The 18,675-nt window shown below is 35.6% G+C and overlaps 1 protein-coding gene across 1 annotated transcript; it reads left to right on the top strand.

Annotated features, from left to right (window-relative positions):
• The first annotated feature begins 6,304 nt into the window (after nt 1–6,304).
• LOC140991380 (pre-mRNA-processing-splicing factor 8A) lies at nt 6,305–18,341 on the top strand. The gene is made up of 26 exons (XM_073461304.1): nt 6,305–6,759; nt 8,262–8,385; nt 8,487–8,579; nt 8,722–9,112; nt 9,380–9,866; nt 9,974–10,764; nt 10,863–10,948; nt 11,059–11,241; nt 11,382–11,696; nt 11,872–12,176; nt 12,253–12,707; nt 12,832–12,958; nt 13,091–13,332; nt 13,481–13,604; nt 13,689–13,878; nt 13,970–14,077; nt 14,423–14,676; nt 14,818–15,434; nt 15,514–15,620; nt 15,704–15,958; nt 16,041–16,514; nt 16,653–16,814; nt 16,909–17,106; nt 17,182–17,460; nt 17,562–17,804; nt 17,893–18,341. Exons 1-26 carry the CDS (start codon nt 6,440–6,442, stop codon nt 18,082–18,084), a joined length of 7,122 nt encoding a protein of 2,373 aa, XP_073317405.1. The 5' UTR covers nt 6,305–6,439; the 3' UTR covers nt 18,085–18,341.
• Nucleotides 18,342–18,675: the final 334 nt, after the last annotated feature.

Here is an 18,675-nt window from a genome sequence, read left to right as displayed (position 1 = left end):
TATATATATTAACTTGACTAGGCAAAAAAGATGGTACGACACTGTTTACGTGCACGCGTGGTAATCTGTCAAGCATGATACCCTAATCATTATTAAATATTAAGTCAGTGATAGGGCTCCCATTTTCCAACTTATCCTAAATTTCCAAGATTTCTCCACATCCCATTGTCCATAAGTTTTGATGAGTTAAAAAGGAAAACAAATAAGCGACATGAATTATTTTTTTATGGATTTCTCATTATTTTGTCTTAGTGAAAATGATGAGCCTAAGATCCGATAATATGACATAAATATTATTGTAAAAAGTTTTAGTATGGTCTAGGGGAAGAATAGTATTTTTGTTTATTAATTTGCATATATGATCTAATATAATATATGCTCGTAAAATCGTAAATATGAACATAGTGAAGAAAAAAAAATTTGTATCACAAAAATTAATTTGATGTGATTCCAATAATCTTAAACAACATGATCATGATTGTATTATTTGACATGAATTAATTAATTACAACATATAAGAGAATAAAGATTACTCTTGAAGCGGGCTTTATTGATCTCGTGTTTGCGACGGATCTGCACCTCCAATGACAGAAACACATGCATGGCCGCTCGGACTGCCCAATTTTTAAAAAAAAATTTATATATTTGATTTTGGTCAAGTTGGCTTAATTTTAAAAATTAAAATAATATAGAGTTTAAAATCTTAGCTCGTATAGAGCAAATATCCTGGTTCTGTCCTTGTGCACCTCAAAGCTTCAAACTCTCAAGCCTTCTCCCGCGTTATATCAAACTCAAAACTGTAATATTTTTGTGTGTGGTAACAATTTTCTAACAGACTACATTATTTAAATTAGTCTAGAAAGATAAGATGATTCCAAACCAAATATATGAAATTAACTATTTCTCATAAATTAATCATGTATTAGAAAATTGTGATTTTAGTAATATAATGTAGCATGTTTTGAATTTTAGTTCGGTAACTTATCAATATTTGGTTTTTATATACGTACTAACTTGGATTTTTTTCGTTTTGACATATTTTTGGCCAAAAATCCTAACTTCATAAAATATTGTTTATCTGACTTCGATGTTGTTTTACGTGCCTCATGTAGCAAGAAAAACTTATATTACATACATTAAAATAAATTTAAATAAAAACAAAAGGGAAAAATAAAACAAAACGATACCCTATATTTCAAAATGAGAAAAAAAAAGCTCGTTGTTTCTCTTTAATTTTGCTTAGATAGATTTTAATGCAAATAATATATATTTTATTTTTGTTATATGAGTCATGTAAGAGAGTAGCAGTTCCAAATAAGCAATATTTGGTATATTTAATAGTTTCATGTGAAAAAATAACTAAAACAAAAAATCCAAGTTTGTGGATGAAAACAAAATATTGAAAAGTTATAACACTAAAACAAAAAATTGGTCAAGTTACAAGATTAAAATTATAATTTTTCTTAATGTATTATCATGTCATATTGTGAAAATCTTAATTTGAACTTTTCAATAGATAACGATAATACAATTCAACTAGTTTATGCCTACAGATTCAATAAATTATAACTGATATAATTTATCTGAGTTTATACTCGAGTTATCAAAGGGAGATCATACTCAATTAACAAGTTATAATAAATTAACTTGATATAATCAAATCATGATTAATCGAAATAATTTATTGATCTTATTATACTACATTAAATGAACATTATTTCGCCATCGATTTAATTGAAAGAACTGAAGCATAAATAAATAATTACATCATCTGATTGATTGATCCAACAAACGATACATTTATCTATATAAAATAGATATTTTGAGTTAACAATTTTTCAAACAGGAAAAAATTATTGACATCCACACCTCACTTAATGACGGATTACAGTGGACACGAAAACTTTTGTGAGACGCTCTCACATATCAATTTTGTGTGTCGATATCTTATTTGGGTCATCCATGAAAAAATATTACTTTTTATATTAATAGTGTTACTTTTTGTTGTGAATATCGATAAGATTGACTCGTTTCACAGATAAAAATTCGTGAGACCATCTTACACGAGACATATTCTATAGTGGGTTATACTTCTGGCCATCTTGCTAACTCACTTTGAAATAGAGGAGCAATTCCCACACCATTGAAACCATCCCTTTGTGTATGCTAATTCTAACCGAAAGTGACGGGGATATCGATCATATAGTAGCTATTATTTATTTATTAAATGACTGCCTTATGTACGATTTATACAACGAAGTAATAATTATTTTGCTAATTAAAAATATGCAAACATAATATTTTATATTGAAAGAGATTAAATTATTTTAATGTATTAATGTTGTGGATTTTCATGACAACCACTATCTATCTGCATGGGTGACACAACAAATCCAAAGGGATGCAATTAATGATATAGTTGCATGTGATGATTTGAATTTTGATGTGATTGGATTTGATATTGTGTATAAATTATTGATTAATATCCATATTCTATTTATTTATCAATATATACAGTATTTATTAGTTGTCAAGTGTATGCATGTTCTTGAACACCCCAAGTGAGGAGCTCCATATAAGTTCAAATACTCTAGGTCATCGCATTGGATACTCATTCTTCTTGTAGTTTGAAAATTATATGTTCCATTCTATTACATTTTACGTTTCTAGAGTAGAAAATGGGTAATCATGGGGTTGAGAAAATGTTACGCATCGCATTTTTTGGTGAAAAAAATCCTTAACTGTTATCTTTTGAGTGTGTGTTAGGTAAATTTTCTAGCTTAAAACAGTATCGACAACTGGGTAAACCGCAATAATATTGGTAGGGAAAATTGAATTTGTGTTCATTGTTAGAGTAGGAAGTGTACTGTATATTTTAAATATGTTTCTAGATGATTCAGCTGCCTAAAACAAGGATAAATGTCGCTCAAGCTTGACACTATTATATGTGATGAAAACGCCACGTTTAATTAGTAAGGACATGATAATATCCATTAAACAGATGAGTAATCATTTGATGAAATACCGAACAACCCTCCCTCGAACTTTTCAAGTGGTTCTCAGTTACCGAGTTGATTAATCTGTAGTTATGGTTGTACATCATTAATCCTTCGATCCGAGACAACATGGAGGCTCTGCGTACTAGCATTTACTTTGATCTGTTTACCAACTCCGTTGAGGGTCGCCAGGTTGTCAGGTTGAGTGTAAATTCGAAATACGTAGGAGTCAATGCATTGTAGTCGGGGATTCACCGTTCGTCTACATGTGTATATATATCTTATGTGATATGATGAGTTAATAGTAGAAAGAGTCTCTAACCAGAACAAGACATATATCTTAGGGAAATGTGTTTTATTAGTTGCATGTACAATGTCATTATTATTAATCAAAGATATATCACATTGTTATCAAGTTCATTTGCAACTCTCGATATACTAATAGTTGCAGATTCGATAGGGATATATAGTTGAAGAGACAATACTGTCGCTGACTATAACTTACTGGTTCTTGCAGGCACTGCCAGTGATACATAGGAGTTTATGAGGTGATGCTATTTGATGCTCTTACCATGATACGATTGGTGCAATCGAACATGTGTTCTAACGTTCTTGATCAAATAGTTGATGTAAAAAATGTAGTTGATTAGTGTAAGACCGAATAAGAACAGATATTATTTTGAATCACATGAAGTTGTAAACCTATGACTTGTTGTATCCCTGAACCATTGAAAATCATACAAATATTGGATTTTGTGCGTGTGCGACTCTCATTGAGATGGTCAAATTCAAAGAGTTGAATTCAACGACTGTTGTTTGATGGACATCAACTAAATTGATTATAAAAAATTTTATGATTATATTCCATTATTGAAAGTCGAGGAAGTTAGCTAAATTGGCAGCTCAGTGGAAAAGTTGATTTCGAATTTTTTGTATTTCATCATATGAAAGAGATATATACCTTAGATACATCAACGTTATTTGATTGTCGATCAGAGTTATAAAGAGTTCACAACGATTAATTTAGTGAATTTAGAAAATATTAATTAAACAATAAATTAATAGTAGTTACTACTAAATATAAAATTATCAATGAAATATACTAGAAAAACATAGAATTAATTGATTGATTAATAATTAATTAAGTAATTTAATAGTAGTTATTTAATCTTATAGGCTAAATATAAGATTTTGACAACTGAACTGCATGCTCGATATTTGCAGAAAGTATTTTTAATTAAGCTGTTGTGTTTACAAATTCTTATGTTGCTAAATGATTGTTGTCTCGAAAAGACAGAAATGTCCAGGCTGTTACATTGCTTTGATTTTTGCTAGATACAGTTGTCATGATAAATTAATAATAACAAGACAAATGGGAAAAGGATCGTTAGGATTTTCATCATTTGGTGTCTAAATCCAAGAGGTCAATTTAGTACCTGATTTTGGAAGCTTTTTTTGACTTTTTTAAAATTATAATATCAAATGATTGAATATATATCTTTTGAGACGGTCTCACGAATCTTTATTTTTGAGACATGTCAACCATACCGATATTCACAATAAAAAGTAATACTCTTAGCATAAAAAATACTACTTTTTCATGGATGACCTAAATAAGAGACTCGTCTCACAAAATATGACCCGTGAAACCGTCTCACACAAATTTTTGTCAAAATTGATTTCATGAAAATTGTGTTTGATATGGTGGACTAAGGTACCATAATACTGATAATCGTTCCCTAATTTATGTTTGACTTGATTATTGTTAGAAGAGACATATATTTCGAGAAATTCTTATGTAATTTTTAACAACTTCTAGAAAGATATATGTATTTGTCCAAGTTAATAATGCTTTTGTAATTATTGCGAATCGCTTGAGAGATTTATGTAATTAACTCAATATAAAATGTAACTTTCCCTTAGAAAGGCTCATAATGGTTACTTTACTTTACAAAATATCTTGTAATATCATATTCAATAATTTATACAAAACACTTAAACAATCATCATATAATTTTATTTAACATCGAACATTAAAATTAATAATCGAACATTAAAATTAATAATAAGTAATTTATAAACTCAGGAAAGTTATACTACTCAATAGGTAAATAATTTGGGATAGTACACTTTTTGAGCTTATAACTTAACATTGGTGTTTTCGTTGAGAGTCGGCGTAGCTGAATAGATGACTTAGAAAAGAGCTATCATCGGACCAACATCAATAAAAAATTATATGATATATTATATGCTTGATGCATGAGCTGAATACTAAAAATATTTGTGAAAGCTGTCTAAAGTAGGTCACCGTGGACGTTGGCTTATCAAAAGGTCGTCGTGTTACAAATATCTCACATTGAACATTAAAATTAATAAAGAGTAGCTTATAAATCAATTAATATTATACAGTCCCAAGAACAAGCTTTTTGAAATGATACACTATTGAATTCATAACTTAACAATATGATTTTTTTTGCATGGCGCCGAATTATGATCAATAAACGTATCTAGGTGTTCTGAAAGCCACCAATAGACTAATTGATTAATTTATAAATCTAAAGTCCATCCGTTTCTATTTGTAATTGATTAATTTTTTTACAGTATAACAATGTAATTCAAATAACCAATGAGATAATTTAAAATCCATCCCATTGATTTCATTGCTCAAATAAATCAATTAGGTTGTGTTTAGATTAATGTATTTGAAATATAGAATAATGAATTTGACTTAGCGAAGGATATTAGAAATTCTCAAACGACACAAACATTGATGCTGCAATTGAATTGAGGCTTTTTGAATCTATGTATTCAAATGCATTTTTATTATTTATACAAGTTAAACAAATTAAATGGAGATCCATATCCTTTTTATTTATGCTATAATTGCAGTAATCGTGTTTTAATTTAAATTCTTTAAAATATTGGATTAATTTGAAATTCATTATGAATAGTGCATTTATAATGTAAAAAGTAGGAAATATTTTTATTTTAAGTTATTTAAATATGAAAATGAATCCGAAATCATGTATTTCAAACGACTCAATCCAAATATAATCTTAATGTAGTTGAAATCTATAATTATTATTGAAAGTAATTAAATTGATATATAATGAATTTCAAATCACCTTCCTCCATTCAAACAAGTCAATGAAACCATAACTGGGCCTATCGTCACCTACGTCAAATTTGGAGCCCAACTCTAAAAAAGGCCCATAGAGGAACCAGCCCAAAATAATAAGTCGGTGAAATAGACCGTCTTTATTACCCATTAAGCAACAGTATATAATCCGGCCCACACCGAGCTTCGTCTCATTTCTCTCCCTCACTCCGGATCCACTCGGAGACGCTTGAATCACTCGTTTAGCTTCGATACCCTCTAAACCCTACTGGAATTTCCCCAAAATCTCTCAACTTTGTGTCCATGTTTTGTTTTCTGTGAAATCATGTACAACAACGGGCAGGACATGTGGAACAGTAATATGAACAATCTGGCGCCGCCGGGGACGAGTGGAAGCGGCGTAGCTGCGGGGATGCCTCCTCCTCCACCGCCTCCGGGAACAAGCGGAGTGCAACCGGTTGCTCCTCCTCCTCCGCCGTCTTTGCCGCCATCGTACACAGTGGTTCCGAGCGAGGTGCAGCTCGACGAGAGAGCGAGGAAGTGGATGCAGCTCAACACGAAACGGTACAGCGACAAGAGGAAGTTTGGATTCGTTGAGACGCAGAAGGAGGACATGCCTCCCGAACACGTGAGGAAAATCATTCGGTATGTTTACTTGCGTTTTTTCTGTACTGCCTACTTGCTATTCAAACTCTTGCTTGCTTTAGTCTTTAGATATGTTTCCTGGATCTTTGATTGTATTTTTTTTGGAAGTTTTTAGTTGTTTATGTTTAAACGTTGCTATTGATTAGTGATGGTTTGTTTAATTCATTTAGCTACTCTTTGATAGTGCTTCCTTTGTCGGCTGGAAGATTTAGTCTTTTCTGTAAATTTTTTTTCCCTTTGAAGTTTTATGAAATCTCATTTTATTTTTACTGAGAATTTGGTTCTCCTTGATTTATTAGACACAGCCCGTGAAACTTAAGACAATTAGTAGTTAGTGATCACTCTTAGTCTTACTGGTGATTCTATGCCGCCTTCAAGGTTGATATATCGCCAGTATCTATTTCAGACTGTTCCTCGAAATAAAACTTTATGCCAATATCTTTCAGAATCCTGGAAAGTTGGGCAGTTTGGTGGATTCTGATTTATGATGTTACTGGCATTTTTGGACCAAGAAATGTGAAAGTCTCGTCTTGCCACGGTGACGGTGAAAGAACTGAAGATAATGAAGGGAAAACATGTCCTATTTTTTTGGGCGATACTACTTGAATTAGTTTCAGTTGGTTCCACCATGACATGCTTTTAAGTTTTAATTTTCTAACAGCTAACTTATGCTGTCTGATGATGTAAGTTGATATTTTGTCTATTTAAATACTAGACTGTCATTTACTAAAATTTTCTGTCACTCTTTACAAGTATTCGTCGAGCATAATTGTGAATTTTAAGTTTTGGCTCTTGCTTCTCAAAGATAACTTCTCACTTACCATTCATATCTATTTGTTTGACCACTCTTTCATCTTTTTACAACTACAACTTCGTTAGCGTCCATTTATGAACTACTTGCTTTTAAGAAGTGAATGTTTTGTTTGCAGCTACCATATGTACACTCTGTTTTATTCCGCCTTTTAAAAGGTGCCGCTTAGGCGCTGAGCAGTCGCCGCCCCGATTTTAGAAAGCGATGGTGCTGTTAAAAAATTGGTTGCCTAAGCTGGCTGGTCGTCGCCTAGGCGGCTCAAAATCCTTCTAGGCGACTTTTTTTTAAAAAAATTGTCTGGAATATTTTTCAATCAATTTGCATCGGATATATATAAATTTTTTTAAATTTTTAATTTTTTAAAAAAGTTGTCCGACATATTTTCAGTCAATTTGTATTGGACGAAGAAGAAAAATATGCAATTGGTTTTGACTTTTGAGTTTGAATACAATCTAGAGGAATTATTGGAAAATTATGGAGATAAATAAGAAGAATTAGATATTTAGGTAAAAACGAAAAACTGCCTAGGTGCTAGGCGTGGGTGCCCATGTACTGCCCACCGCTTTTTAGAACAGTGGTTTTATGTTATTTAGCTCTTTACCAGTTTGACATGGCTTTCTCTTACCCTCACTTTATATAGTTTCCTCTGATAATATAACTATTAGAATTTCTTCATTTTCTTATTTGGCAGGGACCATGGTGACATGTCGTCAAAGAAATTTCGTCACGACAAACGTGTCTATTTAGGAGCTCTTAAGTTTGTCCCACATGCTGTATATAAACTTCTTGAAAATATGCCCATGCCTTGGGAACAGGTGTTCATGTTTGATTGATGATGTGATGGTTTTCCTCTTGAATGATTTGTGATGTAGTACAAGGAGCCATGTATTGATTTGCTTTTGGTTTGTGTCCATAGGTTCGTGAAGTGAAGGTTCTTTACCATATTACTGGTGCTATTACCTTCGTAAATGAAATACCATGGGTTGTTGAACCAATCTATTTAGCTCAGGTATGGCTTTATGCGTGCAAAGTTACACCTATGTCCTCGGCTTTCTCTTTGCTGTCTAGTAACCTTTTCTGGGAGTTTTTATTTATTCTTAACATCATATACTTCTGAATTTATGTTTACATTGCATATGATAATCTTTTAGTGGGGAACCATGTGGATCATGATGCGAAGAGAGAAAAGAGATAGACGTCACTTCAAGAGAATGCGCTTTCCTCCATTTGATGATGAAGAACCCCCACTGGACTATGCTGATAATATCCTAGATGTGGATCCTTTGGAGCCAATCCAGTTAGAGATGGATGAGGAAGAAGATTCAGCTGTTCATACTTGGTTCTATGATCATAAACCTCTTGTGAAAACAAAGCTTATAAACGGACCCAGCTACCGGAAGTGGCATCTGTCACTTCCAATTATGGCCACATTACACCGGCTTTCTGGACAGTTGCTTTCTGATCTGACCGATGGCAATTATTTTTACCTTTTTGACATGGAGTCATTTTTCACTGCAAAGGCACTGAACATGTGCATACCTGGTATGATTGATAAATTGGACTCATACTTTACTGCAGAAACATTAGTTTTATAATCGTAGATGTGTTTGTGAATTTGTCTACATTTGAATTTATTCATCCATTGTGCAATGACACAACATCTGTGGAGCGCTCTGTAGCATGCCTTCTACAGATCATCTTCTCGTAATTTTTTGTTTGGTGCTCTAGTGGTTTTTAGATTGATAAGTGAAGATTATGGTCCATGTTTGTCCCTTTTCTTGAATATGCTCTGACGATGTCCTTTGGCAGGTGGACCTAAGTTTGAACCTTTGTATCGTGACATGGAGAAAGGTGATGAAGATTGGAATGAATTTAATGACATTAATAAACTTATCATCCGGTCTCCTCTCAGGACCGAGTACAGGATTGCATTCCCTCACCTGTATAATAATAGACCCAGGAAAGTAAAGCTTTGTATCTATCACACTCCAATGGTGATGTACATAAAAACCGAGGATCCCGATTTACCTGCATTTTATTATGATCCTCTTATTCATCCAATAACAAGTACAAATAAAGATAGACGAGATAAGAAGAATTATGAAGAAGATGAAGATGATGATTTTGTCTTGCCGGAGGAGGTTGAACCATTACTTTCCGGAACACCGATCTACACTGACACTACAGCTGCTGGAATTTCGCTTTTGTTTGCGCCACGCCCCTTTAACATGCGATCTGGTCGGATGCGGCGGGCTGAAGATATACCTCTTGTATCTGAATGGTTTAAGGAACACTGGTAAGCTTCAACTTTTTAATTTCTCAAGTTATGCATGTTGAAGGATTGCCTTATCTAAACAGTTAATGCCTTATTCTCCTAATATTTTCCTGATTGCATTTCTTCAGTCCTCCATCATACCCTGTTAAAGTTCGAGTTAGTTACCAGAAACTGTTGAAATGTTTTGTGTTGAATGAGCTGCATCACCGACCTCCAAAGGCTCAGAAGAAGAAGCACTTATTCAGGTCTCTGCAAGCCACAAAGTTTTTCCAGACTACTGAACTTGATTGGGCTGAAGCTGGTCTTCAAGTTTGTAAGCAAGGGTACAATATGCTGAATTTACTGATCCACAGGAAGAATTTGAACTACCTCCACCTTGACTATAATTTTAACTTGAAGCCTGTGAAGACCCTTACTACCAAGGAACGCAAAAAGTCACGGTTTGGTAATGCTTTTCATCTTTGTCGTGAAATTCTGCGTTTGACAAAGCTTGTTGTTGATGCAAATATTCAGTTCCGGTTGGGAAACGTCGATGCGTTTCAGTTGGCAGATGGGCTGCAATACATTTTTTCACATGTTGGCCAGTTAACTGGTATGTACCGGTATAAATACAGGCTCATGCGGCAGATTCGAATGTGCAAAGATTTGAAGCATTTGATTTATTACCGATTTAATACTGGGCCTGTTGGAAAAGGTCCTGGATGTGGTTTCTGGGCACCTATGTGGAGGGTATGGTTGTTTTTTCTTCGTGGAATAGTGCCTCTCTTGGAAAGGTGGTTAGGGAATTTACTCGCTAGACAGTTTGAGGGACGTCATTCCAAAGGAGTGGCTAAAACAGTGACAAAGCAGCGTGTTGAAAGCCACTTTGATTTGGAGCTTCGTGCTGCTGTCATGCACGATGTTCTTGATGCTATGCCAGGTTGGTATATAAACAGTTACTTTCTTTTTTTTTTAATCTTTTTTCTTTCAACTACCACATTACTTAAACATCCTTTTACCATGTTCATTTGACTGCAGAGGGTATTAAACAAAATAAAGCAAGAACTATTTTGCAGCATTTGAGTGAAGCATGGCGTTGCTGGAAAGCAAATATTCCCTGGAAGGTATTTTTACTGTTTGACTATTCCTTGTGATGTTCTTGATGGTAATATCATAATCTTATTTAATTGGACTTGTGCTAAAGTTTGCTGTCAATTATCTTTCCTCGTATTAGGTACCTGGTTTACCTGTTCCCATTGAGAACATGATACTACGTTATGTCAAATCAAAAGCTGATTGGTGGACGAATGTCGCTCATTATAATCGTGAACGTATCAGGAGAGGAGCAACAGTTGATAAAACTGTTTGTCGAAAAAATCTTGGAAGGTTGACTCGCCTTTGGCTAAAGGCAGAACAGGTACGATCTTTTTATCATGTCCTCACTTAGAAGTTGTGTTGTAATCTGGATGCTTGCTCCAGTCTTTCTTCCTCCTGTGGTTTTTATTAATGTTCTCTGTAATGCCGCTTTCTGAAACTTCTTCTTTGCTCTGTCTTCAGGAACGCCAGCACAACTACCTGAAAGATGGCCCATATGTCACACCTGAGGAAGCGGTGGCAATATACACAACTACTGTGCATTGGTTGGAATCAAGAAAATTCTCTCCTATACCATTCCCTCCATTATCTTACAAGCATGACACAAAGCTTCTCATTCTTGCTTTGGAGAGACTGAAGGAATCTTATAGTGTTGCTGTCAGGCTAAACCAGCTACAAAGAGAAGAGTTGGGTCTGATTGAACAGGCCTATGACAATCCTCATGAGGCATTGTCTCGTATTAAGCGTCATTTGCTCACTCAGCGTGCCTTCAAGGAAGTAAGTTGTGAAAGAATCCCAATTCCTATATGTAAATTCACCGCTTTTGTGAAGTGTAAATGTTCTCATAAGTTGCAATGTTTTGTGGTTTAATCGTGAGAAAGACTTGCAGATTACCGTCGCATGCAATTTTCCGGAAAGAAACATGTTTTGCTAATTCTTGAGTGGTCTGCAGGTTGGCATTGAGTTCATGGATTTATATAGCTATCTGATTCCAGTCTATGAGATTGAACCACTTGAAAAGATTACTGATGCATATCTCGATCAGTACCTGTGGTACGAAGGTGATAAGCGCCACCTTTTTCCAAATTGGATTAAGCCTGCAGATTCAGAACCACCACCATTGCTAGTTTACAAATGGTGTCAGGGTATAAATAACTTACAAGGCATTTGGGACACTAGTGAAGGACAGTGCGTGGTGATGCTTCAGACCAAATTCGAGAAATTTTTCGAAAAAATTGATCTAACCATGCTTAACAGGTAAGCAACGTGATTTACTCTGTGTTTTTTAGGGTTTAAAATCACTCACTTATATTAAATTTCAATATTTTTCTAGGCTTCTTCGGCTGGTTCTTGACCATAATATAGCTGATTATGTTACTGCGAAGAACAATGTTGTCCTTTCGTACAAAGATATGAGTCATACAAACTCATATGGGCTTATTCGTGGTCTGCAGTTTGCTTCTTTTGTGGTGCAGTACTTTGGACTTGTCTTGGACCTTCTACTTCTTGGTCTTACTCGAGCCAGTGAAATTGCTGGTCCTCCGCAGATGCCTAATGAGTTTATTACATACCATGACACTAGAATCGAAACACGGCATCCGATTCGGTTGTACTCCAGATACATTGATAAGGTTCATATACTATTTCGCTTTACTCATGAAGAGGCTCGGGACCTTATCCAGCGATATCTCACAGAGCATCCTGATCCCAATAATGAAAATATGGTTGGCTATAATAACAAAAAGTGCTGGCCAAGAGATGCCAGAATGCGACTCATGAAGCATGATGGTAGTGCTCTTCTTTGCTAACCGCCTTCAAGTATTTAGTATTATTTTTAAACTTTTATTGTAATGTCAAACCCAATTAAATTTGATTCAAACTTTTTGGTCATGGTATTTTTTTTATCTTGCAGTCAATCTAGGGAGAAGTGTCTTTTGGGATATGAAGAACCGCCTACCTAGAAGCATCACCACACTTGAATGGGAGAACAGCTTTGTGTCTGTCTACAGCAAAGACAATCCGAACTTGCTCTTTAGCATGTACTTTAGCTTCCTCTATCTTCAATTACTCTACCTTTTCAACTATATTACTTTACATCTGCTACATAATTGATACATGCGTGCACCCATATACATATAACTTGGAACATAATAAAATAATGATGCATGCAGGTCTGGATTTGAAATTCGTATTTTACCGAAGATAAGAATGACACAAGAGGCTTTCAGCAATACAAGAGATGGGGTTTGGAACCTTCAAAATGAACAGACAAAAGAACGCACTGCTGTTGCTTTCCTACGGGTAGATGATGAACACATGAAAGTGTTTGAGAATCGAGTAAGACAGATTCTCATGTCCTCTGGTTCGACAACATTTACAAAGATTGTCAACAAATGGAATACAGCTCTTATAGGTAATGGTTTGATATCTCTTTCTAAAGCTTCGAGTTTCTTCCAAAATGCTTGAACTAGACTGTTACAGTGCTGCTNTTTTTTTTTTTTTTTTTTTTTTTTTTTTTTTTTTTTTTTTAATGCTGAGTAGTTTTTGTTTTACTTCTGCAGGCCTTATGACTTATTTCCGTGAAGCAACTGTGCACACACAGGAGCTCTTAGATTTACTAGTAAAATGTGAAAATAAAATACAGACCCGTATTAAGATTGGGCTGAATTCTAAGATGCCTAGCAGGTAAAGATACCGATTATTCTTGTGCTTTTATATTATTCTCTGTATTCTGACTTTTGAGATTTTTTTGAAATTTATTCTTTTCAGGTTCCCACCGGTCATCTTTTACACACCAAAGGAAATTGGAGGTCTTGGAATGCTTTCAATGGGTCACATATTGATTCCCCAGAGTGATCTTCGGCATAGTAAACAGACAGACGTCGGTGTGACTCATTTTAGAAGTGGGATGAGTCATGAAGAGGACCAGTTGATTCCCAATTTGTATCGCTACATACAGGTATGAGGAATTCAAATAGTGCTTTTATCATGTCTTTTGCTCTAAATTCACCTTGTTGTTTACCTCTATCTTGCCTTCAATATTGTGACAGCCATGGGAGAGTGAGTTCATTGATTCACAGCGTGTTTGGGCTGAATATGCATTGAAGAGGCAGGAAGCCCAGGCACAGAATAGACGTTTAACACTGGAAGATTTGGAAGTAAGCTTAAAATTATTTTTCTTTTGGAATCTGTAGTTTTTTTGTTCATTTTGCCTTTTGGGGGTATAGCATTAGTTACACACTTAAAAACTGTTAGGAGCTGCAATTGTCAAGGTATCTCTCTGATGAGATCTCTCTTCACATCCTCAAAAAATGTAAAAACATGATAACTGAAGGAAAGAAAAGTAGAGATTTGATTGGCATTGTGTGTCAGGGTTTAGTATGGTTGGGACTTTTCCTGTTACATCTAGGTTTACTTAGGTGTTCACTTTGATGGGGCATTTTTACAAGTTATTTTGTTTTAATAAAAGCATGTTAACGTATTTCTTTCTATTTGATTTGTAGGATTCTTGGGATCGTGGAATACCTCGAATTAATACTCTATTTCAGAAGGATCGACACACCCTTGCTTATGACAAAGGGTGGAGAGTGAGAACTGATTTTAAACAGTATCAGGTCCTGAAACAAAATCCGTTTTGGTGGACGCACCAGAGGCATGATGGGAAGTTGTGGAACTTAAACAACTATCGTACTGATGTCATTCAAGCTCTGGGAGGAGTCGAAGGAATTCTTGAGCATACATTGTTTAAGGGAACATAGTAAGTAACTGTATTTTTGTGTACCTTAATACAATTTTATGTGGAAATACCTTTTTTTTGAAATGTTGGGTTGAACGTTCTATTGCTTGGTCTTTGGCTTTATCCACTTGATGACACCATATTTCCTTCTTGTTTTTTCAGCTTCCCTACATGGGAGGGTCTTTTCTGGGAGAAAGCTTCAGGTTTTGAGGAGTCCATGAAGTATAAGAAATTAACCAATGCACAAAGATCTGGGCTCAATCAAATTCCTAACAGAAGGTTTACACTTTGGTGGTCACCAACTATAAACCGAGCAAACGTATATGTTGGTTTCCAAGTGCAGCTGGATCTTACAGGGATTTTTATGCATGGAAAGATACCAACTCTTAAGATATCTCTGATTCAGATATTCCGTGCGCATTTGTGGCAGAAGATACATGAGAGTGTGGTGATGGACCTTTGCCAGGTTTTGGATCAAGTGTTGGATGCCCTGGAGATTGAAACTGTTCAGAAAGAGACAATTCATCCGAGAAAGAGCTACAAAATGAACAGCTCGTGTGCTGACATTCTCCTCTTTGCCGCTCATAGATGGCTTATGTCAAAGCCCAGTCTTGTGGCTGAATCGAAGGATGTGTTTGACCAAAAAGCCAGCAATAAATACTGGATAGATGTTCAACTTCGCTGGGGTGACTATGATTCCCATGATATTGAACGATATAACAGGGCGAAATTTATGGATTACACAACAGATAATATGTCCATCTATCCAGCACCAACTGGTATGCTCTTTTGATAGTAGATGATTTATTACAAGTGCTGATACCTCAGATCAAGTAACTTGGTTGATTCCACGTGCAGGGGTAATGATAGGACTTGATCTTGCCTACAACTTGCACTCTGCTTTTGGAAATTGGTTTCCTGGGTCAAAACCATTACTTGCCCAGGCCATGAACAAGATAATGAAGGTGCTATGGCATTTTTTGTTTCAACATTTATTGTCGCTGAATAATTAGCTAGGTATTCTAATGTTAGAATCTTTTGGATGCAGTCAAATCCAGCACTATACGTATTAAGAGAACGTATAAGGAAAGGGCTGCAGTTGTATTCCTCAGAACCTACAGAGCCTTATCTATCATCTCAGAACTATGGGGAAATATTCAGCAATCAGATAATCTGGTTTGTTGATGACACAAATGTGTATCGAGTCACCATTCACAAGACATTCGAGGGAAATCTTACGACAAAACCTATTAATGGTGCCATTTTTATTTTCAACCCCAGAACTGGTCAACTCTTTCTGAAGGTTGGTGTGTAGAACCTGCTATTTTTCCAAATATCTTGAAATTTATGCATAAATTTATCGTGTTTGTGTAAATCTCTTACAGGTTATCCACACAAGTGTCTGGGCTGGGCAAAAGCGTCTTGGTCAGCTGGCCAAGTGGAAAACTGCTGAAGAAGTTGCTGCTCTGGTACGGTCATTGCCCGTCGAAGAACAGCCCAAGCAGATCATTGTGACTCGCAAGGGCATGTTGGATCCATTAGAGGTCCACTTGCTTGATTTCCCAAATATTGTGATAAAAGGAAGTGAGCTACAGTTACCATTCCAGGCTTGCTTGAAGATTGAGAAATTTGGTGATCTAATATTGAAGGCCACAGAGCCACAAATGGTGTTGTTTAACATATATGATGATTGGCTGAAAAGTATCTCATCTTACACAGCATTCTCTAGGCTGATATTGATTTTGCGGGCTCTCCACGTCAACAATGAGAAGGCTAAGATGTTGCTGAAGCCTGACAAGACAATTGTCACTGAGGCTCATCACATCTGGCCTTCATTATCGGATGAACAGTGGATGAAGGTGAGATTTTCGGGCGATGCCCATGTGTGTAATAGTGGCTGTCATAAAAGTTTTATGTTCCGATGGAAAAATACTACATTTCACATTACTGAGCAATACTCTCAAATGCGTTTTATTCTCTTGTGAACTGTAACATAGGTTGAAGTTGCTCTGAGAGATCTCATACTTTCCGACTATGCGAAGAAGAACAACGTGAACACGTCAGCATTAACCCAGTCTGAGATCCGTGATATAATTCTTGGAGCTGAGATTACTCCACCTTCACAACAGCGGCAACAAATTGCTGAGATTGAGAAACAGGTGATCCTATATCATGCATAAATTTCAGTATTTTTATTTTTTTTCCTGCTTGATTGTTGTATTTTTTTAATCATAAATTGACTTTTATGTCCAGGCAAAGGAGGCTAGTCAGCTCACTGCAGTCACTACTAGGACCACAAATGTGCATGGTGACGAATTAATAGTCACCACTACAAGTCCCTATGAGCAAGCAGCATTTGGTTCGAAAACCGACTGGCGAGTAAGAGCAATATCTGCCACAAATCTTCATCTCCGGGTGAATCACATATATGTGAACTCTGAAGACATTAAGGTAATTTCATCCTGAAGTCGCATTTGAATCAAGTACATATGGAAAACACTCGCTAAGATTGACTTTCTTGATCAGGAAACTGGATTCACGTACATCATGCCTAAAAATATTCTGAAGAACTTTATATGTATTGCTGACCTCCGCACTCAAATTTCCGGGTACCTTTTTGGCATAAGTCCTCCAGACAACCCTCAAGTCAAAGAGATACGCTGTATTGCAATGCCCCCTCAGTGGGGGACTCACCAGCAGGTTCATCTTCCATCAGCTCTTCCTGAGCATGATTTCCTGAACGATTTGGAACCTCTAGGATGGATGCATACACAACCAAATGAACTTCCTCAGCTGTCACCCCAGGTTTATACTTGACCCGATCTATATACTTCGTTTACTCTCATTTTGCATGGACTCTTTTCTGTGGTCATTCTCACATCATCATCTAATACTGAATGATACAGGACCTTGCGGCTCATGCGCGGATCTTGTCAAACAACAAACAATGGGATGGAGAGAAGTGCATAATTCTGACTTGCAGTTTCACTCCTGGTTCTTGCTCTTTAACCGCATATAAGTTGACCCCTTCTGGATATGAATGGGGAAAAAGCAACACCGATGCTGCGAGTAACCCCCATGGGTACCTTCCGACTTTCTACGAGAAAGTTCAAATGCTCTTGAGTGATCGATTCCTCGGTTTCTACATGGTACATCATTCTCTTCCAGTTCTTATGTGTAATCTTCTTATTCTTCTCTCTTGCTGGTCTCTTTTGTGATCTAATTTTGGTTGTGCAGGTCCCGGACAATGGTCCATGGAATTACAATTTTATGGGTGTGAAACATACTGTGGGCATGAAATATGGGATGAAACTCGGGACGCCTCGAGAATACTATCACGAGGATCATCGACCTACTCATTTCCTGGAGTTCAGCAACTTGGAGGAAGGCGAAACTGCAGAAGGTGATAGGGAAGATACCTTTGCTTAATGTAGCATTGCCCCCAGGGCTTCTTGTTATCTAAAGTTCGAAGGTTTTTTATTATTTACCTTCTGTTGAGCAACTCCACTTCGAAGAAATCCAACAAATGTACAACTCTGTGTCTATGTTCAGTAAAGTAGTTACAAAAATTAGAATATGATTGTATAAAAACAAAATAAAATAGATCCACGCCATTCAGATCTCAGAATCTATTAAATTGTATGCTAGGACCCTGTCTGTTCTAAAGATTAAATATCAATTTGTTAGTATAGTCTCATGGATGCATCACCTAAAAGACCATTTTAAGGTATTGTTATCATATGTATTATATATTAGTAAGATTGATTAATATTATTTTTGGTACATAATCCACTTTTAACATATTACTAAAATGTTTTACCTTCCGCTTCGATCACAAATAAGTTCATCAATTTTCTGTTTTGGTAAGTATTCAAATTTTGGTTTTGGTCTTATAATTTTGTCATATTTTTTTATAAAGTTCTAACGTAGCACATGAGATATAAGTATTTTTTAATATCACATTGGTATTTTTTGATAACATGTCAAACACTCCGACTACAAAAACCAAAAAGTCAACAT

This window comes from Primulina huaijiensis, chromosome 13 (genome assembly GCF_012295235.1).
Source record: "Primulina huaijiensis isolate GDHJ02 chromosome 13, ASM1229523v2, whole genome shotgun sequence".
Taxonomy (NCBI): Eukaryota; Viridiplantae; Streptophyta; class Magnoliopsida; order Lamiales; family Gesneriaceae; genus Primulina; species Primulina huaijiensis.
The sequence above is the reverse complement of the archived record's forward strand: the minus strand, read 5'-3'. Positions and strand labels throughout refer to the sequence as shown.

What these genes read in the sequence shown, in the direction of transcription:
- LOC140991380 (XM_073461304.1), top strand. Translation starts at nt 6,440, where the DNA reads ATGTACAACAACGGGCAGGACATGTGGAACAGTAATATGAACAATCTG. An exon ending in CCATGAACAAGATAATGAAG is followed by an intron (nt 15,621 to 15,703) that starts GTGCTATGGCAT and finishes TTTTGGATGCAG; the next exon opens with TCAAATCCAGCACTATACGT. An exon ending in TGAACTCTGAAGACATTAAG is followed by an intron (nt 17,107 to 17,181) that starts GTAATTTCATCC and finishes TTTCTTGATCAG; the next exon opens with GAAACTGGATTCACGTACAT.